General features: G+C 39.0%; 2 protein-coding genes across 2 annotated transcripts in view; both read left to right on the forward strand.

Moving 5' to 3' along the window:
• Positions 1 to 13,051, forward strand: part of clpb (ClpB family mitochondrial disaggregase) — a 38,421-nt gene extending 25,370 nt beyond the window's left edge. The window contains exons 9-17 of the mRNA XM_060888416.1: positions 3,270 to 3,347; positions 5,623 to 5,678; positions 5,756 to 5,800; positions 6,495 to 6,656; positions 6,985 to 7,141; positions 7,286 to 7,359; positions 7,652 to 7,771; positions 10,756 to 10,860; positions 11,525 to 13,051. Coding sequence (XP_060744399.1) covers positions 3,270 to 3,347; positions 5,623 to 5,678; positions 5,756 to 5,800; positions 6,495 to 6,656; positions 6,985 to 7,141; positions 7,286 to 7,359; positions 7,652 to 7,771; positions 10,756 to 10,860; positions 11,525 to 11,746 — 1,019 coding nt within the window. The 3' untranslated portion in view covers positions 11,747 to 13,051. The remainder of the gene's footprint in view (positions 1 to 3,269; positions 3,348 to 5,622; positions 5,679 to 5,755; positions 5,801 to 6,494; positions 6,657 to 6,984; positions 7,142 to 7,285; positions 7,360 to 7,651; positions 7,772 to 10,755; positions 10,861 to 11,524) is intronic.
• Positions 13,052 to 20,848: 7,797 nt separating this feature from the next.
• Positions 20,849 to 25,088, forward strand: phox2a (paired like homeobox 2A). Its single transcript, XM_060888138.1, has 3 exons — positions 20,849 to 21,387; positions 22,117 to 22,304; positions 22,749 to 25,088. The coding sequence occupies exons 1-3, from the start codon at positions 21,165 to 21,167 to the stop codon at positions 23,205 to 23,207; spliced, it is 870 nt and encodes a 289-aa protein (XP_060744121.1). The 5' UTR covers positions 20,849 to 21,164; the 3' UTR covers positions 23,208 to 25,088.
• The last annotated feature ends 500 nt before the right edge of the window (positions 25,089 to 25,588 follow it).

The raw sequence follows: 25,588 nt of genomic DNA on the forward strand, positions 1-25,588 counted from the left end.
AGCAGTTCAACAGAGTTTTATCATCCGCCTTGTGCTGCACTGTATCTATACAGAGCTTCATCATCTACAAATAATTACACATTTGACTGCTGTCATTCTTTATTTAGAACAAACTAGACATCAGGGAAAATGCCATTTTGTTAATTTTTTATAGTTAAGTGTTCTGTAATTTATGTAACCTTTATGGAAGGTGTCTCCAGTGCCAGCGCTTTGTAACAGTTCTCCCACCTTTTCAGGACAAAGGAGTTTACACCATTTTGTGCTTTCTCAGGTGCATGATTAGCTGCTTCTTATTAACTTCAGGAGAGAGAAAAAAGAGCTGCTATAACATAAGTGTGACATCACAGATCCCATGATGAGGTCATCATGTTTATTATTATTATTATTATTATTATTATTATTATTATTAATTATTATTATTATTATTATTATTATTATTATTGTTATAGCAGGTCTGTATTGTCTGGTGTTGTTGAACCATCTAGTCACCGGTCTGTCCCACACTCTCGTACTTCTGTAAGTCACACATGCTATGCTGTGAAGTCTCTGGCTTATATTGTTGATGGGAGTGTTTGTGTGTGTGTGTGTCCTCAGGGATGGTCCCTCACACTCACTCTGTGTAATAAAGTTGAGAGAGAAAGGCTCAGTCACACGCAGACCTGCTGAAATATGGCTGTTGTTGAGTGCCGAGGGACACGGACACACACACACACACACACACACACACAAACACACACACACACAGCAGTGCTGCAATATGGCTGATGCACATTATCAGGGGAGAGGAGGAGAAGACACGGCCTTCAGCTATTCGAGATTCATCTTTATGACGAATGACAAGACACTAAACACACACACAGTTGTACACAATCTTACACAGTATGTTATCCTGCTACGTTGACAATTTCTTACATGTCTGTGTGTGTGTGTCTGGTTTTTGTCAGCTGTAACTGGTTCACTGTTTCACTCTATTGGACTTAATTATTGGTCACATTCTTTTTTTTTATTCTGTTAAAGATGTTTTTCCACACAAACACGTTTTTATTCTGTGTTCAAACTCACTCACATGTTGCTGTTTTTCTAAGTCAGCGTTAGATTCCCTGATGTTTAAATGGGGAAGTCGTGGCCTAATTGTTAGAGAGTTTGACTCCTAACCCTAAGGTTGTGGGTTTGAGTCTCAGGCCGGCAATACCACGACTGAGGTGCCCATGAGCAAGGCACCGAACCCCCCCCAACTGCTCCCCGGGCACCGCAGCATAAATGGCTGCCCACTGCTCCGGGTGTGTGTTCACGGTGTGTGTGTGTGTTCACTGCTGTGTGTGCACTTTGGATGGGTTAAATGCAAAGAACGAATTCTGAGTACTTAGTTGTACGTCACGTCACTTTTTTTTCCCAACAGCCGAATTGCAATGAAAGCTCAGAGTTCATGGGTTGTGACAGCGTTAGGATTACAGAAACTCTGATATCTTCATCACCAATATCTCCAAAAAAATTTAGAGGTCCAAGAACAGATGGCTTCATGTTATTGTTATTTTGATTCTCTGCTAAAATGAACCGTACATAATGTCAGCACCAAACTGTAAGCTGTACTGAAATAAAACTTGGTCAGTAGCTTGTAGTCTGTGCCCAAACACAGACAGGTGAAATCCTACGCTGTTATGATGGATTTTTTTTTTTTGGGTAATAATTTTCCAAAGCCTACATTTGTGATACTTAATTTATTCAATTAAAACCTGTTGATACAAATAAACAATAACAATTAACAATATGCCTGACACACCTTGATCGGAGGAAGGTAAGGAGGCAGAGCTGGATAAATTAGACCCCTGATTGGTTGTATGGGTTTGATCTTGAATTCTTAGAAGAATTCTTTGATTTTGAAGTTTCATTAATGGTTGGGCATTGATCCTGTAACTGGATTTTAATCATCAGTGAATTACTTCAGAAACATTCAACCAATCAGCCTTCAACCAATCAGCCTTCAGGAAGCAATTTTTACCCTTTTTTAACAAAACTAGTAATAGCCTTCATCTGTGATCTCTTCATTGTTCAGTGTAGCTAAAAGTACACAGTCGAGCACATTATTATTGTCATTGTTATTAATGTTATTGCGCTGTGTAACGAGGACACAGGAATGGAACAGTTTTAGCCATTAATCTTTATGATCTCAGACTTTTTCAGGATGATGTGTGTGTGTGTGAGTTTTAGCACATAGAATATTGGGATGTATTTAATAGCCACACAATTATCACATAATTAAGCTTGCCGTAATTCTCCTGATATCTGAGGTGGTTTTGATTTTTCTTATTCTTATTGTTGTAGTGAGGTCTTTTGTTGCTTTACATGGCTACATACACACACACACACACACTCCTCGACCTCGAGTTCCTTTGACCCTGTTACCCCCTGAAAAACATAAGTCTGTTTGTTCAGATTATATATTTATTTCTGTCTCCTTTTACTTGAACACACACACGCACACACACACACTGGTTGCTGTGGCGACGGTGCGTTATCGTAGCCTTGTTCCTGAGGCACCTCTGCCGGATCCATGCTAACGCGATTAGCTGGCTGCAGCAGGGCGCAGGCTAATGGAATTAGCGTTGAGCTAATGGTGGACCAGAGAGCGCAGGAGGGCAGAGAGAGGAGGGGTGTGTGTGTGTGTGTGTGTGTGTGTGTGTGTGTGTGTGTGTGTGGAGTTTTAGACATGTCAAATAAATGCATTTTTGTTCAACAAAAATTTCACTTTTATCCAGAAAAACAAAAAGGTGAATTTATTTAGTTACTGAGGTTTAGTTTGATTTAGCTGTAAAAACCAGCTTGTGTTCATACGACACACATTTACTGAACAGCAGCAAGAAGCAACCTAGTGTTTTATTATATAACCGTAGTGTGTAAAACATTCCAGTTGATAAAAACTACTATTTAATCCATAAAATATTATCTTTTCCATTTGCTCCAGAAGTAGTGCATATTCAGTGTGTGTACGGAACATGCTGTCTCTCTCTCTCTCTCTCACACACTCACTCTCTCACTCTCTCTCTCTCACACACACTCTGTCTCTCTCTCTCTGTCTCTCTCACTCTCTCACACACACTCACTCTCTCTCCTTTCTTTCTGTCTCTCTCACTCTCTCTCTCTCTCTCTCTCTCTCTCTCACACACACACTCTCTCACTCTCTCTCTCACACTCTCTCTCTCTCTCTCTCTCTCTCTCTCATAAGCGCTCTTTCGTCAGTTTTAATAAACCCCCCATTTTCACTTTTTCAGCTATCAGGAGGAAGGAGAATGGCTGGTATGATGAAGAACATCCCCTTGTCTTCCTCTTCCTCGGCTCTTCAGGAATTGGTAAATGATTAAAACATATTTTAATTCATTGTTTAATTCATGCACTTTCTAATAGGCTACACCTTCAACTTTATTACACTGTATAAATGTGTACCTAAACCTCCCACACACTTTATTACACACTGTATTACACACTACATTTCACACTTTATTACACACTGTATTACACACTACATTTCACACTTTATTACACACTATAGTACACACTACATTTCACACTTTATTACACACTGTATTACACACTACATTTCACACTTTATTACACACTATAGTACACACTACATTTCACACTTTATTACACACTGTATTACACACTACATTTCACACTTTATTACACACTATAGTACACACTACATTTCACACTTTATTACACACTATAGTACACACTACATTTCACACTTTATTACACACTATAGTACACACTACATTTCACACTTTATTACACACTGTATTACACACTACATTTCACACTTTATTACACACTATAGTACACACTACATTTCACACTTTATTACACACTGTATTACACACTACATTTCACACTTTATTACACACTATAGTACACACTACATTTCACACTTTATTACACACTGTATTACACACTACATTTCACACTTTATTACACACTATAGTACACACTACATTTCACACTTTATTACACACTATAGTACACACTACATTTCACACTTTATTACACACTATAGTACACACTACATTTCACACTTTATTACACACTGTATTACACACTACATTTCACACTTTATTACACACTATAGTACACACTACATTTCACACTTTATTACACACTGTATTACACACTACATTTCACACTTTATTACACACTGTATTACACACTACATTTCACACTTTATTACACACTGTATTACACACTACATTTCACACTTTATTACACACTGTATTACACACTACATTTCACACTTTATTACACACTGTATTACACACTACATTTCACACTTTATTACACACTATAGTACACACTACATTTCACACTTTATTACACACTGTATTACACACTACATTTCACACTTTATTACACACTATAGTACACACTACATTTCACACTTTATTACACACTATAGTACACACTACATTTCACACTTTATTACACACTATAGTACACACTACATTTCACACTTTATTACACACTGTATTACACACTACATTTCACACTTTATTACACACTATAGTACACACTACATTTCACACTTTATTACACACTGTATTACACACTACATTTCACACTTTATTACACACTATAGTACACACTACATTTCACACTTTATTACACACTATAGTACACACTACATTTCACACTTTAGTACACATTTTGTTAAACATTTTGTTACACGCAGTTCATTACACACTTTATTATGGACTATTGCAAACATTATTACACACTACTTTACACGCTCTTACACACTGTTACACACTATTACACACACTTGCTCACTATTACACACTCTAGTACACACTATTACACAAAAATAATTACACATTATTACACACACACTTTAGTGTGCCTTTATTACATGCTTTGTTACACATTTTGTTCATTACACACTTTTTTACACACTTTTTTACACACTGTTACACACTTTGTTACACATTGTTGTATTCTGTAACTCTGTGCTTTACCCAAATCTATCTTTATTTGTCCATTAGATACTGAGTTACACTCTCCACACACTATGTTGTGTTAAAACTAGCCTGGTGTTTATAGTACACACATTCATGTTACACATTTATTCACACACACATACACTCTTTCTCTTTTGCACTCTCTCACACACACCTACTCTCTCTCTTGCTCTCTCACACACACAAACACATACACACAGGGAGTTATTTGTTTGTTGGGGGAGATGGATGCTGATTGTCAGATGTCTCATATCCCGTCTCTCCTCTGACCAGCAGCATTAATATTCAGCAGCCTTGAGCATGCGCCACATTTATTTATATTGAAGTTCATAGGAGGAATATTTATTTACTCAGAGACAGGAGTGAGAAAAGAGACTGAGTGAAAAAGATGGAAGAGAGAGAGTGAGAGAAATGGGGGAAAAATACAGATATAGGAAGCAGTGACCTTATTGCCATGACAATTACAGACGTGCAGTGTTGGAGAACAGAGAACGGTTCTGCGGTCACACAGTTCTAACTTTTCACTCGAGTAACTGTGATTTTAACTTGCCTTCACTTCCTGATGTTATACAATCCATGGTGTTACGTCAGGAATTTCGTGTGTGTGTGTGTGTAGGTAAAACGGAATTGGCAAAGCAGGTGGCTCGTTACATTCACAAAGACATTAAAAAGGTCAGAAACACACAGACACACATCCATGTAAACTACAACCTTAATCTGTTCTCTGATCACCACCTTTATATTCACAGGGTTTCATCAGAATGGACATGTCAGAGTTCCAGGAGAAACACGAGGTAACACACACACAGGATTGTAAACAGAGTAGAGTAAATCTCTGGATTTCATTTTGAAATTACACTTTAAAGCCTCAGGTGTACACACAGACTTTTAACAGACTTCAGGGTTTGTCTAAACAGTGGAACGTCTCAGTTAAGTGTGATTCTGACTTTGATTTTAAGGACTTTTTAATTTAAACATAAATAATAGTTAATTTATGTAAACATGTTGCAGCCTGACCTACTTTCTCTGCTGTTACAAAAAATAATCGCACCTTCTGGCCTTGACAATTTTTTTTTAAATCTTAATTAGAGACATTGCTTATCTTGAGGCCAGAAAATAATGAATGTATCAGATTTCCCTTTGCAGCATGTGCAGCCTCCGAGGTGTGAGAACATGCTGGTGATTCTCTTCTGGAGCTCAAAGCCTGACTCAAATACAAGGAATTTTCCCTACAGAAATACTACCAGAAATTTTAGGCAGTAAATTCAGCTCAGTGAGTCTCTGGTATTAAAGCTGAAGTGAGTGTTTTAAAGGTTTTGTTATTTGTGACCCCACTGCTGAGCTGTCACACTGTTTAGAGGAGGAGCTCTGTAGACCTTGAGCTTTAACACATAGACTCACACAAACTCTGGCTCACACTGTCATTGTGTGTGTGTGCGTGTGTGTGTGTGTGTGTGTGTGTGTGTTGCGTGTTGCGTGTTGCATTAGGTGGCTAAATTTATCGGTTCTCCACCGGGGTATGTCGGTCATGAGGAAGGCGGTCAGCTCACTAAACTGCTGAAGCAGTGTCCGAACGCTGTAGTGCTCTTTGATGAGGTGGATAAAGCACATCCTGACGTCCTCACCATCATGCTGCAGCTTTTTGATGAGGTCAGAACCCTAGGATCACCTGAGTCAATATTACAGAGTTACTGAAACACTAAATCACTCTGTATTGTTGATACTCTGTGTCACTGTTACATTGCTCATTATTAACTATGAATGAGACACTGATTCGCTGTGTCACTGATACACTGAGTCACTGGTTCACTGGTACACTGAGTCACTGGTTCACTGAATCACTGGTTCACTGTGTCAATGGTTCACTGTTTCACTGAGCCACTTATTCACTGAGTTGTTAGTTCACTGTGTCACTGTTTCACTGAGCCACAGCGTTATGTGATCTTTGAGTAATTTTTTTACAATATCTCTTGGTCAGGGACGTCTGACAGATGGGAAAGGGAAAACCATTGAATGCAAGGATGCCATCTTCATAATGACCTCCAATGTGGCAAGTGATGAAATTGCCCAGCATGCGATACAGCTCAGACAGGAAGCTCAGGAGCAGAGTCGCCGCCGTCTGGCAGACAGTCTGGGTGAGACCTATTTTTTATTAACCCTATTTTATCCCCAATTCCCCTCTAGCTGTCAGCACTTCCCTGTCACATAACAGCTAGCAACCTTTTACATGCAGTAACACTGAATACCCTCTGTGTGTTTGTGTGTTTGGTTTATTTCAGATGAAGTCCAGCAGAGTGAGAAGATTACCATCTCTAAGAAGTTTAAAGAGGAAGTGATTCGCCCCATACTGAAGGTAGACACATTTCTGCCTGATTTGACTGTTTTATATGTGAGATAAATACTGATCGAAGCTAGTGCTGTTTTCAGTGCTGGTTACCATGGGAATATTCCAACTGAAAAGACACACACACGCACATGCACGCATGTAGACACACACACACACACACACACACACACACGTATTCCAGAGAGTCAGAAACAAGGAAACAGAAACATGTTTATGGCCATAGTATATAAAATATGGTGGAATCTTATTGGCCAAGTGTTATTGGAAACAGGTTGTGATTGGTGTGCTGTATTTTCAGGCCCAGTTCAGACGGGATGAATTTCTGGGACGAATTAGCGAAATCGTTTACTTTTTGCCTTTCTGCCACTCTGAGCTCATTCAGCTCGTCAGCAAAGAGCTCAACTACTGGGCCAAAAAGGTATGCGCATGTGTGTGTGCATGAGGGTGTGTGTGTGTGTGTGCATGCTTAATGTGTTTATTGGTGTGCTTCGTATCAACAGCACAAAGAGAAATGGCTTTGTGTACACACACAAAGAGGGAATCAATACAGTCTGATGACCATAATCATATTAGTGAGGTTAACATGTGGGCCATTCATAAATATTTAAATATGAATAAAACTCCATTTCTGTCTAACAAACACATACACACAGAATAAAGCGTGTGTGTGTGTGTGTGTAATATGAATATTTATGTTTATTCATTATTTTGGAAAATGCAATGACTTTTTTTGTATTGAATTGTTGTGTTGTGTATGATGTTGTGTACACTGTGGCATATTGTACAGAGTGGTGTGTGTGCGTGTTTACTGTGTTATGCAGTACAGTGTTCTGTACAAAGTTGTGTACCATCTTGTTAGTTGTTTTTCTGTGTGTTGTAGTGTTGTATGTTGTTCAGTCTTCTGTATAGTGTTAAGTACAGTGTTGTTGTACAGTGTTGTGTAGTATACAGTGTTGTGTGTTGTACACTGTTCTTTATAGTGTTAAGCACAGTGTTGTGTTGTACACAACAGTATACACATCACTATACACCAGTGTTGTGTGGGGTACATTATTGTGTACAGTATTGTGTGTACTGTTGTGTACAGCAGTTGTCACCAACCCCGGTACCGGTCCGTGGACCAAATGGTACCGGGCCGCCCAAGGAACATTAAATTATTTCCATTGTATTTACTGTGGTGTATTTCTCTCGGGTTTGTGCGACTTTCCATGGACGAGAGGTTACCGGTAGCTGAGAGACGTCACCTAAAGCCGCACCAATACCGCGCGTGCGCAAAATATTGTGATATTGGGCCGGGTTTAAGTGACGTCTGGAGCTGAGCGGCTGCAAGCGGCAGTGGCGTTGTAGCTTTGATGGAGAGAAGGTGCTTCTCTCTGTTCACCTGTACTTTCTCATGTTTAACAGTGCTTGGTGTACGTGTATATTGTGTTTGCTCAAATTCAACCCACAAATTAGCAAAAATGAGTACGAAACAGACGTTGTTAGAAAGTTAGAAACTCTGCCGGTGTTCTGGATTAAAGTCATGGCGGAATACCCTGAGATTGTCACCACAGCACTTAAATCCCTATTGCCATTTCCGACATGCTAACTATGTGAAGCGGGGTTTTCTGCAGTGATGGCAACCAAAACAAAACAACGGAATAAACTGGACATAAGCTTCAATGACACACTTCTCCTATTGCCCCAGATGGAACCGTCTCGTTGCAAAGAAACAAGCTCAGGGTTCTCATTGATTTAGCGTTCTAGTGAGTTAAAATGTTAAATCACTTTATATTCATTTTTTGGTGTAACTGTATTTTATTTTGAAGGCATGTTTAAATACAATTAAATTAAAATTATTAAATCAAAACAACCTAAAATATAAACAATCAAAACCGGTCCGCGGCAATAAAAACTCACTCTCTCACTCACTGTCTGTCTCACTCACTCACTCTCTCTCTCAATCTCTCTTTCTCACTCACTTTCACCTCTATCTCTCTCTCTCTCTCTTACCTCTCACTCACTCTCTCTCACCCTCTCACTCACTCTCTCTCTCACTCCTCTCTCTCACTCACCTGTCTCTCTCACTCACTCTCTCACTCTCTCTCTCACTCACTCTCTCTCACTCTTTCTCACTCACCTCTCACTCACTCACCTCTCACTCTCTCTCACTCTCTCACACACCTCACTCTCTCACTCTCTCACTCACTCACTCTCTCACTCACCTCTCTCTCACTCTCTCACTCACTCACTCTCTCTCTCACTCTTTCTCACTCACCTCTCTCTCACTCACCTCACTCTCTCACTCACTCTCTCTCTCACTCACCTCTCTCACTCTCTCTCTCACTCATCTCTCACTCACTCACTCTCTCTCACTCGCCTCACTCTCTCACTCACTCACTCACCTCTCTCTCACTCTCTCTCTCACTCTCTCTCTCACTCACTCACTCATCTCTCACTCTCTCACTCACTCTCTCACTCTCTCTCACTCACCTCACTCTCTCACTCACTCTCTCTCTCACTCACTCTCTCACTCTCTCTCACTCACCTCACTCTCTCACTCACCTCTCTCACTCACTCTCACTCATCTCTCACTCTCTCTCTCACTGAAAGCTTTAAGGCAGGCTGTGACTGGATGCCAAATTCCTCCCTCGTAATATAGACCTACTATAAATGGCTATGTACTAAATAAGTGGCAAGAGGAATGGAATACATGGTCGAATAACAAATTTTAAATACACCCTGAAATTTCTAACAGGTTTCGAATTCCTATGAATTCAAGACTCGATCAGGTGATCTGAATGAGACCCCATTCAGTGCTTGTACTGCAGCATTCCCCTTAATGTCAAGCATATTTTGTTGGACTGTCCTGCGCATAATGACCACAGAAGGTTATTTTATGAGGCCAATTCATTTAAAGAGCTATTTTACAAGGTTTCATCAGAAAAAGTTTTAGAGTTTCTGTCATATATTAATGTAAAAAATTTCATTTAAGTTGTCTATATTTGTCTATATTTATTTCTTTGTGATTTTAGGTTATTTTAATTCTTATTAACCGTTCTTGCCATGAAGATAACCTCAGTAGCTGACGTGGCAGTATATTATAGCAACTAACTAACTAACTCTCTCACTGTCTCTCTCACTCACTCACTCTCTTTCTCACTCACTCACTCTCTCTCACTCACTCTCACTCACCTCTCACTCTCTCTCTCACTCACTGTCTCACTCACTCTCTTTCTCACCTACTCTCACTCACTCTCTCTCTCACCTCTCTCTCTCTCTCTCTCTCACTCATTCTCTCTCACTCACTCTGTCTCACACACTTTCTCACTCTCCTCTCACTCACTCTCTCTTTCTCTCTCTCACACACACACGGGGTTCTGTTTTGCACTCAGTCCTCAGTTTTTGTGTTTTTTTCCTCAGGCCAAACAGAGGCACGACATCACCCTGCTGTGGGAGCGAGGCGTGCTGGACCTGCTGACTCGAGGATACAACCTTCACTATGGCGCTCGCTCCATCAAACATGAGGTACACAATCAATCAATAACATCATCGATACACAATAGACTAATCAATACTGCACACACACTCTATTCCTCTCTCTCACACACAGCTAAACACACACTAGGGTGTCAGGAAGAGAGAAATATGAGGAGAAGAAACAATAATGGTCCTTATTGGATTGGAGGCTTTATACACTGATATTGGCTTCCGGACAGGGGAGGTGTGTGTGTGTGTGTGTGTGTGTGTGTGTGTGTGTGTGTGTGTGTGTGTGTGTGGACTTTTTGCTGTGATATTAGATTTGCTGTTGGGTCTTAAAGCAGACAATGAATGTTATTTATTTAGGTAATAATAATGTAAAAATAAAGTTTAATATTTTTGCACATTTTATTTTTTATTTTCCTAAATTATTTTAATATTCATTTTTTTTGTTTCCTTCAAATGTTGAAACACATGCTTAAAGTGTAGTAATAAAGAAAATAAAATAAAAACCACAGTGTAAGTAAACGTTTGTAGTAAAGCTGTCGGTGATGAAATGCTGTAGCAGCAGATAAAGATATTTAAATGAAATGTCATTTATTTCTGATTTAAAAATACTTAGGTTTAGAATATTGTCTGTATGCAGCTCTTCAGTTTAACAGGATACCTGCTGTAACATTAGCTCTGCATTAACACTGCTTTTGTTCTGTAGGTGGAGCGTCGGGTGGTGAACCAGTTAGCAGCAGCATACGAGCAGGAGCTCCTCCCTGAAGGCTGTACACTCCGCCTCACTGTGGATGGAGAACTGCGAGACGAGGAGGAGGAACAAGGGAGTCCATCTCTCCGCCTGGAGATAGTGGATAAAGACAGCAAAACACGAAAGCTGGAAATTCGTCAACCACAAAACCCAGAGCAGGTGGCATACAGGCGCTAACTAACCTCCTGTTTAACACCTGCTAACCTCCTGTTAAACACCCACTTACTTCCTGTTATTCAACCGGCAGTGCTAACCTCCTGTTAAACACTTGCTAACCTCTTGTTAAACACCCGCAAACCTCCTGTTAAAAACCCGCCAGTGCTCTCCTCCCGTTAAACACCCGCTAACCTCCTGTTAAACACCCACTAACCTCCTGTTAATCAACCGCCAGTGCTAACCTCCTGTTAAACACCCGCTAACCTCCTGTTTAACACCCGCTAACCTCTTGTTAAACACCCGCTAACCTCCTGTTTAACACCCGCTAACCTCCTGTAAACACCCACTAACCTCCTGTTAAATGCCCACTAACCTCCTGTTAAACACCCGCTAACCTCTCATTAAAAACTTGCTCACTTCCTGTAAACACCCGCTAACCTCCTGTAAACACCCACTAACCTCCTGTTAAACACCCGCTCACCTTCTGCTGATCTCCTGAGTGATGAATCTATATCGTTGTTATTCCTGATGAAGAGACTCGTCCTGGAAGCACCACCATGCTGGACATTAAATACACTGCTTCTGAAAGGTCCACGTTTCTCTTCAGACCAAAGGACAGTTCTGGATTTTTCAGAACCAAGGAAATTCTGCACAACTGATACAGCATTGCTTCATACTTTGGGTATTTAAATCTTCATCATCTGTGTGTCACTGCAGACACAAAAACATGCCAAATAAATAAAAATGTACAAAAATATGACTTAAAAATAAAATATCCGAAAATAATATTTATTCAATAAACATGAAAACTTTTTTTTATTATGATTTGGTTTTAAATAAACACATATGAAAGTGCTGATAGACATTTTATTAACATCACTAAAGTACATGAAATCACATTTACTAATAAAACTAAATAATAATAATAATAATCTCATACTTTATTTATCTCAAGCATTTATTACCACATGTTGCATCACTAATAGGACATTTATTTAAGATCAGTTACAATTAATATTTACAGTTTTATTGGGAAAGTCAATAAATAATAGTGAGTCATTAATTTAACAAATGGAAATATTTCAGCTTAAAAGCTGCAGTTAAATAAATTCAGTGTAGAAGGAAACTGAACTACTGCTTTAAAAAGTTATTCAAAAAAGAGATAGCTAACTATAAGAGATAGCAAGATAACTATTCATTGTAACTGTATAAACTATAGTGTGTGTGTGTGAAAATGGAGCTGTATAGAATTAAATTTAAATGAATGAATCTGCATGTGTTTTGTCTTTCTGGTCCATTAAAACAGAATAAATTTCATGAATCCTATGTTTGTGTGTGCGTGCGTTGCTTGCGTGTATGTGAATTTGTTTAATTAAATTAAAGACCATGAAATTTAAAGAAAGTACAGAATGTGTTGTCCTCCACACACCTGCTGCTAAAACACGGTGGAAATATTTTGGCCAAGAATGTGAAGCGTGTGTGTGTGTGCGCGCGCGCTTTAATGAGGAGATGAACAGAAGCAGTCAGTGAGGAACACACTCCTCTGTTTCACAGCATCCCTCCATACACATGTAGAAACTCGCTTCCTTCCAACTGAGAACCAATTAACATTAAAACACACCACAGTGGCATGCAGGCTATTCCACTGACCACACACACATACACACACAGTCCCTCCTCCACATCTGTGTGTGTGAGCTCTTTTCTCCTTCTCTCTTCTCCTGATGTCATTGTTAACGGTCAGAAACTCGGACGAGACAAACTTAAAGTATCAGTTTATAGAGAGCAGAGACACTTTTGGACAGAAAAGTGCTGAGACGGAGACGGAGGCGCAGGGAAGATGGGGATATTGGGAGACAGGAATATTGGATGACAGGCCGGAGTCCATTTGTGAAGGAGACGGAGTGTGCTAAGTGTTACTGCACAAAAAATCATTCTGTCAAATTCAGTTAAGGAGCGAGACAGAAAAGTGCTTCGTGTCCGGAGAGGTTTAGACGCATTTCTCCGTCTGTCTCTCTCACACACACACAGACACACACACACACACTTTCCATTATACATTCTATATCAGACTTCAGAGGATTTTGTATTCCTGTGTGAAACAGCATTTCTTTCAGAGTGGCTTCCTTAAATACTTCTCACACACACGTTTGTACAGAGACATTTCTATTCATCTCAACATTTCCTCAAAATTGTTTACTCTCAATGCAATTTTCTGAATAACACCACAATTTTATCTCAAGCCTTCAGTCCAACACATTCACTTCAGTCCAACAGATCACTGATGCTTACTGCATTTAGCATACCATGCTAAACTGGTGGCCATAAGCTTCCACTACAGAAACACACCAGTCTAAAATAAAAAAAAAAACTAAACATCAACTACAGAACACTGAACAGCTGATGCACTAATCTTTTAATGTTGAGCGTTTTTTCTCCAGCAAGAAATCAGCGGTTTTCAAAGAGGAAGAGGAAAAAAATCAAGAAAACAAACATTTATGTAAGAATTCTTTATGTCACTGAGTAAAAAAACCAAAGACATTGACTAAAGTGAAAACATTCTGGTTTACCTTTACATAATCTACTTTTAACACTTTACTGTAATGAAAGTTTATTTTCATTTGTGTTTTATATTTCATTCAATAGTTCTATCGATGATAGATTAGGTTGTTAGGTTTTGTACGTTTGCGTTGTTTTTATCTTCATGCTTTACATACTGCTTGTTAAACACACTATACTGTACATGTATGTAGCATATAATTAAAACTTGGTAAATTGTTAACATTTTAAAATGTCAGTGTTCAAAAACCAGCTTTTTTTAATTTCTCAGTATGAAAATCTTTAATACATTAAATATTTTTTAAAGCTTTATCTAACCATACTGATGGTGATGTAGGAGTGATCTGTTGTACATCAAACAGTTGTGTTAATGTATTGTAAGTTGTACACACTGTATTTCAGCTAACAGACATCAGCTGCAGATATTATTGGACATTAGTGGATTTTAGCCACTCAGCTGTTTTATCTACTCTAGACCTTTTGTGGTAACAGCAACTCTACACTATAGTTCAGCTCCAAGCACCACATTATTGAAGTGTTTTATTCCTATTTTACCACATGAACTTCTCAACAATTAGAAATGTTTTTGTTTTAAAGAGTGTATAAATGTGTGTCTCATTCCTGCAGCTTTTACTGAGTGTAATAAATGACAGGCTCAGACTTCAGATTTAGAGTGTGATAAGACAAGAGTAAGTGTTAGATTTGACCTCCTTAATGAGTGTGAATTTGGTGAAAATCACTCTCACTCACTCACTCACTCACTCATTTTCTACCGCTTATCCGAACTACCTCGGGTCACGGGGTACTACATCTCAGGTGTCATCGGGCATCAAGGCAGGATACACCCCAACCCATCGCAGGGCACACATTCACTCACGCAATCACACACTACGGACAATTTTCCAGAGATGCCAATCAACCTACCATGCATGTCTTTGGATCGGGGGAGGAAACCGGAGTACCCGGAGGAAACCCCCAAGGCATGTGGAGAACATGCAAACTCCACACAACACAAGGTGGAGGCGGGAATCGAACCCCCAACCCTGGAGGTGTGAGGCGAACATGCTAGCCACCGTGCCCCCTGGTGAAAATCAGAGAATGTCAATTTTTTCAGACAAAAACAAAAACATACAAATAACAGAAGCCTTACAGATTTTTGGCTGATTTTCATCAAATTCACATCTTGCATTAGGGAAGTGAAGACTAACACTGAATGTCTCGTCCTCTCACACACCAAACCTGAGATCTGAGCACTATAGTGCATCTGAACTGTACATGTTTGTAATGTAAACAGTCATTCTCTCACTAGCTACTCTTTTTCTCAAGACAAAAAAAAATGCAGCTTCCTTCTGTCCTGAAGATGTTAGACAAGTGCTGATAGTAAAGACTCCTTCCGTAATGTTAGATAAACATCTACTTACAGAAGAAAAATGTACTAAATCAACAACTGACCATATTTTTGAAAAAATCACTTGTGCACTCCCTGTGAATGAGCCATGGTGTAAATCTGAAAAGTATTATAAAGAAACTGATTATAAATTAAGAAATGACAAGTTACAGCTACACATGATGAGATTCTCACTATGAAATTACGATTTTCTAATAATGTAAAATGAATTAAAACTCAGTACTGAAGATGAATAAAGATGAATTCTTCTTACATTTCAGTCTGGTCTGTCTTCAGTAATGACCATTTAAAGTTAATGTTATGTTGGAAATGGTTTCTTTTGTAAGCTACATTTATTTCATTCACAGTGATTTCAGTAAGAATGATCCTAAACTGTTCTTATGGGAATCTTTAGGTTTTAGAGTCGAGGAAGTGAAAGTTCTAGTAAAAGTGCAGTAAAAGAGTTGATGAGTGTTCGTTTCTTTGCTTTAAATAAATTGTTATTTACACGAAAATATGACTTTTGTGTTACTATGGGAACGGCGCGAGCTTGTAATGAAGTGCTGACGTGTCAGAGCGAAAATAAAGAGTTTTTTAAACTCGACATTTCCCGGATGGTTAACGAGACAAACGCGCGTGCGAGCAAACTGAGCATCGGGTATGTGACAGTGTGCAGTATTGTTCTTTCCTTAAAAGATTAGTGTAATAAAAGACCCTTTCTTTAAAAACCACGCTTACACCCACAACACACCCCACCCCACCTCACCCCATATACCCCCTTCTCCTCTTTCAGTCAGAATAAAAAGAGATAGAACTCTGTGCAGGATTCAGAGCTGTAGCTCCGGGACAGCGCGCGTGGCAGATTGCAGGCTAATTAGTTTAGTGTGAGTTTAATTTGATTAAGTTTGCACAGCTCCAGTTGGGCCTGGCCCTGAGAGCGCGCGCACACCGGGACCCGAGAGCTCCGTGATCTGATTAGTGTGTTTGGCAAAGCTGCTCCGCGCGCGCGCGCCCGTTTTTATTTTTTTCTTCCCTCCGCGCGACCGGCAAAGAACCAGGGAATTGACCCAAACTCGCTCTCTCTCTCTCTCTCTCTCTCTCTCTCTCTCTCTCTCTCTCTCTCTCTCTCTCTCTCGGGACCAAGTCTTCATTCCATCTCATATAGCCCCGTTTTAATGTAATGTTGTTTTTTATTCAGTAATGGCCATTTCAGTCCAAAAACTAAAACCTGATTTAGGTTATAAATGTATAAATGGAGCAGCGCATGCAGCTTTTATGATATTGGGCGCACAGGAAAGTCAGGAAATTTCACAAAAAGGAAAGAGACAAGAAGCGATCTGTGCTTTTTATTAAACTGGAAAATGCTACAATTTAGTGTTCTCTAGGAAAATATCTCACACAGTACTCTAGACGTGGACCGGGTTTCGGTGCTCATAAGGATTTAACGTGACGAATGTGAACAGAAGGCAGCAGAAGCCCAAAAAACTTTTATAAAACATTAATAATTTGGACTGTAAAAATAGACTAATTTACTCGCAGGAGAAAATATTCTAAACTGTAGCTCTACTAGAAATGTCCATGTAGTGTATCTTTATATCTCTAAACACTAATCATAGTCAATATTTGAACCTTTTACAGCTGCACCTCATACAAAGATTCATACTAAACATGAGGAACACGAAACAAGAAAAAAATTCAGTTTAGTACATTTTTCTGTTTGAAAATGTGGGAGATGTTTAGTCGTTCTGGAGACATCTACAGCAGCTAAACACTGTGGGGAACAGCACATCATTCTAGATGTATATAACTATAACTATACCTTACAATGATTATGACATCAGTTAATATTCTAAATGCAGTACCGATAGCTGGAGCTTGCAGTGTCTGAGTTTCTCTCTCAATATGAGTTGCTTACGATTTTGGTTACGGTACTGATTCTACTGTTCTCTTTTTCAAATGAAATAATTTTACACCGGTGCTGGTGTGTGTGTGTGTGTGTGTGTGTGTGTGTGTGTCTGGGTGGGTGGGTGTGGGCAAGTGTGTGAGGCCCGGACATGAATAAATAAATAATTAAAAATAAGAATAAAAATAAATAAAACGGCGTATATTAGATATGTATGTTCATTATCAGCAGCGTATTTACAAAGCACGGTTTGTCGTCATGCACCGCGATCAGAGATCAGTTACAAAGTTGCCACCAAAAAGAGCAGCGACCTTCAACACCGAGCTCGTTAATCCATTCAAAGTGCGCGTCTCTCTCTCTCTCTCTCTCTCTCTCTCTCTCTCTCTCTCTAATCCGGGCTTTAACTCCTCAGGAGTTTTTGAACTCTGAACTGTTTAAAATTCATTGCTGATTAGTGAATACACACACACACACACACACACACACACACACACACACACACACACACACACACACACACACACACACACACACAAACACGCTGTTTAGATAAATAAGAGGTGGGGGCACTGGGAAGTGAAGGACACTGGGAAGTTTTTGTGTGTTTTGATTGACAGGCCGTGGGTTTGTAGCTATGTCCAGGTCTTAACTCTGGCAAGAATCATCTGATCGATGAAGAAACCGACAGGAACAAGAGGAGGAGGAGGTGGAGAATTAAGAGGACTTTTTAATAAAATTGCTCCGACATGTTCAACTTTCCCCTCAAGTGGCTCGATTAATTTCTCATAAAGCTTTAGTCTTTAAAACGCGCCGTGTGTTTCTGCTTCGCCATCAGAAAAAGACCATTTCAGACAAAACTAAAACAGACGGTGGGGTAAAGGGGAGGAGTGGGGTAAAGGGAGGGGGAGTCCTTTCCGAACACTAATTGAATTATCTTTCGTTGGAGTTTGACGTTAATGGCATCCGATGCTCGTGCCATTAAAAAAAGAACGGGGTCCCGCTCGCCGGTGACGGTGAGGCTCGAGGCGAGGCTCCGGTGACCGATCGCTCGTGAATGCAGATTGGCGTAATGAAGCCCAAGATTGATGTAAAAAGAAAGGGGCGGGGCTAGAGTGATGGATAGAGAGAGAAAGAGAGAGAGAGAGAAGAGAGAGAGAGAGAGAGAGAGAGAGAGAGATTGTACGCTACTGCACAATAATGAAGACAAATTAAATACATGTATAACAAAATGTATGTTGTGAGGTCAAATACAGGCAGTATAGTAACAACAAACAAAAAGAAAAATAAATGACGTTTTATTTGCTTTAAGTCTTACATATTATACATATTATACATATAAACTGTGAGAAAAAAGGAGAAAGAATGATTTTTATAAACACCCCCCCCCACCCCGCCCGTCTATTACATCACGTGTACAGATGGTAAGTGTTAGTGTACATGCCAATTAAACTCAATTGAATTTAATTTAATTGGGTGTAGTAATTGAAAGGGAGAAAAGCTAGAAAATCGACAAAGAGAATGGGCAAGCGCGACACTTTAGGGGTGCGCGAGCGCTGACCCGGTCTGCGCGAGACCGCCCGGCTCAAATTGATCACCTTTCATTAACAAAATGTAACAAATCGTTTTTCCGACTTTCTCCCGAGAAAACGAATGTATTTTTCCAAGGTAAACATGTGCAAAACATTACACTGCTTAACCGTGTGCCGATTTATTCATATATTTAACACATGTCTAAAGTCAGTACTGTGATTTTGAATTACATGTCTGTTTAAATAAACTTTCAAGTTCATTTGTTTATCTATTTAGATTTTGATATAATAATAATAATAATAATAATAATAATAATAATAATAATAATAATAACTGAAATATATAAATAAATAAATAATAACGTGTTTGTTTTTTAATTAAGTTTCATAAAATAAATGAAATATTAAAGTTGCTAACGAATAAGAAAAAATAATATTTTTTACATAAACTCTAATGCTAATGGATGCATATTAACTTGAAGTTTGGAGGCAGCTGCATCCCTCTGAGTGAGACAGGGAGAGCAAAAATATGATGCAGCACTTGGTGAAAGGTCTTATTTCAGGGAAACAGCTCTTCATGTGCGCGCTCCGCCGGTGTATGCGCCGCGTCATCGCATAACCTGCTCACGGGCGCGAGCTGTCCGCGGTGGCGGAAACAAAACGTGCGCCGGAAACGCGCGTAATTTGCCCGGTGATTGATGGCGCGCGACGGGAGAAAGACGCCTCGAATTACCGAAATGCAGTGTGACGAAAGCGCCTCGAGAGAGATACGGTGCTGAACGGGAGCGCGCGCTCACAGAGAGAAGGAGGAAGAAGATGGCCTGGTGATACGAGAACAAGACTGAACACACTGAACATGTCAAACATTCTGGTCTTCAACACAAATTAGTGTGTTTATGAGCTCAGGTAAATTAATCATAATCCATAAACCATATAAGTCAAATGAGCTAAACACTGCACGAGATTTTCAAACTCTGTACGGGTTAAAGAGTTCATTGCAGCACTGAGGTGGAGTTTTATTGTGTTTATTAAACACCGAATCTCAGGAAATGCTGCGTACCGCTTTCAAAATAATCAGTTCCTCGATAAACAACCACAGTATTCATTTAAATAATTGTTTATTATTATTATTAATAATAATAAAAATAATAATAATAATAACATTAATAATTATTGTTCTTATTCTACTTATAATTATTTTTGTTGTTGTTATAAACAATTATAATAATAAATAATGTAAATAATAATAAACAATTATTAAAAGAAGTACTCTGGTTGTTTATTAAACACACAGAGATACTACCTTGTCCCGAGGTATTTAAATATCCTTTATAATGAATTAAATGTAAATATTGAGCAGCCTTTAACCTATTAGTGAAATTTAGTTAATTTCACTACAGCTGGGTTTTCGGCATTATTATTATTATTATTATTATTATTATTATTATTATTATTATTATTATTATTATTATTAGATTAGATTATTACATTACATTACATTACGTTTTTTTCCTACTCTCTACGTCACGTGACTCTGAGCTTGTTCGAGCTTGTTCAAAACTGAAACGTGTGAAACTCTGGAGCTCGTCAGTGAGCACTTTAACACCGGGGGAAACCAGCAATAAGAATATCTATCTCGTGCGCCCCGTGCGCCGGTAAAGGGTTAAAGCGTTCTGGATGCGCTCTAGCGAAGGGGTGGGAGGAGAAGGAGGAGGAGGAGGGCGCGAGCTCTAGAGACATTGTCATGTAAAGAGGGACCACCGCCTCGCTATTGTCTCGCGGACTGCCAAGTTTATTATAAACGCTGCTCGAGCTGCACCGGGCGGAGCGGAGCAGAACAGAGCGCGAGACAGAGACAGATAGAAATAGACACAGTGAGCACGAGCACAAGAAGACTGTGGATGTGCACTTGTAGAGAGAAAACAACTGAGAGAGCGATCGGAGAACGTCAGACTGTGTTCACCGACACGCACTGGAAAGAGTGGAGTTAATTTCATAGATCCTAGCTGCACGTGCTGCTGTTTGGTACCTGGTGCCTCGCTTCGCGCATTCCGTCTCCACATGTACAAAATGGATTACTCGTACCTGAACACGTATGACTCGTGCATGGCGGCTATGGAAGCATCAGCGTACGCGGACTTCAGCTCGTGCAGTCAGGCAAACACGTTCCAGTACAACCCGATCCGCACGAGCTTCGGCGCAAACCCGGGCTGCGCGACACTAGGTGCAGCCAGCTGCAGCCTCGGCGCGCTGCGCGAACACCAGCCGGCACCGTACACAGCGGGTAAGTAGCAGCACAGGCGCTCTCCCTCTCTCTCTTTCTCTCTCACATACACGCACGGAGAACTTTCCGCTCTGTTCAGTTTGGTAGGTTTAGGAATGTTACATGCATGTGACTCTGTAATTCTTTTTTATTTTTTCAGTAATTACATTTATATATTTATACAGAAATAATGCACGAGTTATAGATAGATAGATAGATAGATAGATAGATAGATAGATAGATAGCTTTATTGTCATTGATTTAACAACTATATATATATATATATATATATATATATATATATATATTTTTTTTTTTTAAGAAGAATTACATAAATCATATCCATAAAAATGCGTTATGACTTCATTGCTTTTATAATCAGTTTAAATAAAAATCTTTTAGAAAACAAATTTAAAGAAAACGAACAAGGTTAATTAAAATCAGCGACACTGATCCATACTCCTTTAAGGTAATTGTTTAATAGAATAAATTAATATGATTGTGGGAAATGTGTTTACGTATTAGGGGAAATCTGTGAGTCAAACGTCCATTTAAGGAAATAAAAATTATAAAAATAGTAAAACAAAACAACAGGCACAAAAGAAAAAGATACTCAAAGGCATGTCTAATTATTTAAAAAACGAAAAACTTAATCTTCTTCGTTATTATTATTATTATTATTATTATCATTATTATTATTATTAATAATAATTATAATAACCCCAGGGAGCGCTATCTGTCTTCTCACAGTTCCTTATAAATTCTTCTCGGACCCTTCCGGTCTGAATGAAAAACGGAAACAACGACGTATCCGCACCACCTTCACGAGCTCTCAGCTGAAGGAGCTCGAGCGCGTGTTTGCTGAAACGCATTACCCTGACATCTACACCCGTGAGGAGCTCGCGCTCAAGATCGACCTAACAGAGGCCAGAGTTCAGGTAACTATTATTTTTATTTATTTATTTATTTATTTATTTATTTGTTTGTTTGTTTGTTTGTTTGTTTGTTTGTTTGTTTGTTTGTTTGTTTATTTATTTATTTATTTATTATTGCTGTTGTTGTTGTTGACTGTGTGTATAAGCTTTATATAATAACCCAGATTAACACTAGTTCAGGATGTTTATGTTCTGAAAACTGTAGGTTAATGGAACTGGACTTAAGGTTCTTTAATTCATGCTTACATTTCTTTCTGAGGGCACTTTAAAAGTACCTCTAATGATAAGTTAATAATAATTTAATATTATTATATAATAAGTATTAATATTGTTAATATTAATAATATTATATAAATAAGTTAATAAACTTCGTAAACATTTTCCATGAAGAGAAATTTCCACTGTTTATATCAATAACGTCGTGTTCTTTAACGTTTATTTGTACAGGTGTGGTTCCAGAACAGACGCGCAAAATTCCGCAAGCAGGAGCGCGCAGCAAACGCAAAGGGCGGCGGAAACACCGGAAACACCAGTGTTACATCCAAGAAACCTGGTGAAGCACGCGCATCATCCGAGGATGACGAGTCTAAAGAGTCCACGTGCAGCCCAACACCAGACAGCACGGCGTCTCTACCGAGCTCAGCCAACACCACGGGCAGTCCAGGCGCGAGCAGCCTGAGTCCCAGTCCGTCATCCGGTGGCTATGGCAACACCTCCAGCTCGCCGTCTATGCACCACGCGCTCAAATCTCCAGCGTGGCCCGGTGTCGGTTCAGCTGCTCCAGCTTCCGCTCCAGACCTGTTGAAGAGCTGGCAGCCCGGAGACAGCGCGAGCACCGGACCATTTGCCGGCGTGCTCTCATCCTTCCACAGAAAACCGGGCGCGCTCAAGACCAACCTGTTTTAAACAATCTCTCTCTGTCTCACACACACACACACACACACACACACACACACACACACACACACACACACACACACACACACACACACATTTACACACTTAGTGCGTAGTTTACTCTCCTCTCTCACTACTTCCTCCTGAATTTTATTCGATATATTATTTCTGTTAGAGCTGGACTCGGTTATTATTTATAGGATCATGTTTCCGGTCTCGTCAGACATCTTTCGCACTTTATTTAGTGCGGTTGAAAACAGCGCAAGCTCGGTGTGTGTGTGTGAAAATGCGACATGTTCTTTACACAGTGCACTAGTTTGAAAGCTTTAAAAAAATCGATATCTGGTAAGGAATCCACATTTTCTGTATGGCAGGTGTTTCCTATTGGATCGTTGAATTGTGCGCACTTAATGGGTCCCTTAAAAGAAGACGGTTTCATCCACACTTACTAAAACAACCTGTCTCACAGTCTGTCTAACGCATTCACTCCAATATAAAATGTTTATACTCCTGTATAAACTTTCTAAAAAGCTAAGGTTAAATCGATTTAAGGCGTTCTGGTTTGGAGCTTAGGCTGAAGATATGGGCGTGGTTAGGATGAAGGTGGGGCTGGGATTGTGGGCGTGGCCGACGTAATTACATTTTCTTATGAATTAAACAATAGTTTTACAGTTTCATGTCTGAATGATTTCTGATGAAATCTCAACCAGAAGAAATTTTATTCACACTAACGACTTTTCGACACAGAGTGCAGGACTCGGACTGCAAAGAATTATTCTTTATTAATTTCATAAGACATTTTAGAATTCAGCTGCGCTTCCATTTTTTAAGAGCTGTAGTGTGGAACTGATGAATTTGGGATAAGGCCTTTATTATTAAGCGAGTCTCAGAAGACTTTACATTCAGGAGAGAGAAAGTGTATTTGTTACAAGCGACATCTTTTCACATGATAAAAGCTTTTGAGCAAAGAAGCTTTGATCCAATTAGCAGCAAACAAGAAAGTCACTTGGACGTGGCCCAAACTGCTCTCTACTTCCTTACTCTACTTCCTACAAAGGGTTATTTTGAGTCATGCCATAAAAGTCATTTTTAGTTTTATTTACAACTGATCACAACAAACACTTTCACAAAAGAAAAAGCAAATGACAGTAAATTACTCTTCATTTCACCTTTTCAGTGAACTAATGGATTCATTTGATTTGGTTTCTCAAAGGTGTGGAAGAGGATTTTAATCAGATTGATTTCTGCAGTTCGTGCAGTGCACTGTGTCCAACGTGGAACCTTTAATGGTTCCTTATTCTGTTTTTAGTCCACTCTGAGTTCCTGTCTAATTCAGGAAAACCTAACGCTGCATCAAATGAACCGTTTATCCTGGAACAAAGCGCGCAATGCATCATGTTCATAATTTCTGTGACGTCACTGACACAAACACCTGGACTTTTTGCTTTAGCATTAGCACACGAAGCTAAGCGGTGTCCCAGTCTGAAGTGATTTATTCTGCAAGTTAATTTGCCACGAGTGTGATTTCTTAAACTGAGCAAATTAACATTAATTTATTGAAATTAAGAGAGATACTGGTAGTTATTTTACATTTTTAAAGCAAATGTTATTACTTCTTTTTTTAGTAGGCCCACTAAAATACTAGAACATGGAAATATTTTGTAAATAGTAATATAAATATTGGGTAGTTTCTGTTTTTTATGTTGTTGCTGCTGCTTCATTCAAACAGCAGCTCAGAGGGGCCGCGTCCCAAACCGCACACTTCCTCACTAACTAGTGTGTTTAAATAAGACTCCATGGTCTTATCTATGATGTTAACACACTGTCATACACACTGTTTAGTGCTGAATTGTGATTTGGGACACAACCTGTTGAAACCGTTCATTTAAGGCACTGTGTAAAGTGGACAAAAATAAACTCCATTTAAAGCACTGTCTCCGTGTGAGATTGAAATCTGCACTACACCTTCACACTCCATCTTTCTCTTTATCTAAACTTTATAAACGGTTATTCAAGCAAACAATAAATCCACTATTTGCTGACTGTCAGAACATCTTATATTTTTACGCCTGTAAATGTGACCGATTTCTGCTCGCACAATTTTAAAACAAATTAAAAAATATAAATAAAGAGTGAACTCAGTAGAACCTGATAACTGTAAACACAACCAAATGTTTTTAAATCTTTTACAGCAATTTAAGTATTTATAAATTTCTTTAAAATCTTCAGACGAAGTGATAGCAGCAAAAGATTTTACAAACTTAGATTAAATAACAACATCAATGATAATAACAATAATATTTAATAATAATAATAATAATAATAATAATAATAATAATAATAATAATAATAAACAGAATATTTGATTATCTGCTTTAATCAGACTTTCC

This window comes from Tachysurus vachellii, chromosome 15, assembly GCF_030014155.1.
Source record: "Tachysurus vachellii isolate PV-2020 chromosome 15, HZAU_Pvac_v1, whole genome shotgun sequence".
NCBI lineage: Eukaryota > Metazoa > Chordata > Actinopteri > Siluriformes > Bagridae > Tachysurus > Tachysurus vachellii.

Coding starts and splice junctions, on each gene's coding strand:
- phox2a (XM_060888138.1), top strand. CDS start 21,165: ATGTACAAAATGGATTACTCGTACCTGAACACGTATGACTCGTGCATG. Junction 21,388..22,116: donor GCCGGCACCGTACACAGCGG/GTAAGTAGCAGC, acceptor GTCTTCTCACAG/TTCCTTATAAATTCTTCTCG. Junction 22,305..22,748: donor TAACAGAGGCCAGAGTTCAG/GTAACTATTATT, acceptor TTATTTGTACAG/GTGTGGTTCCAGAACAGACG.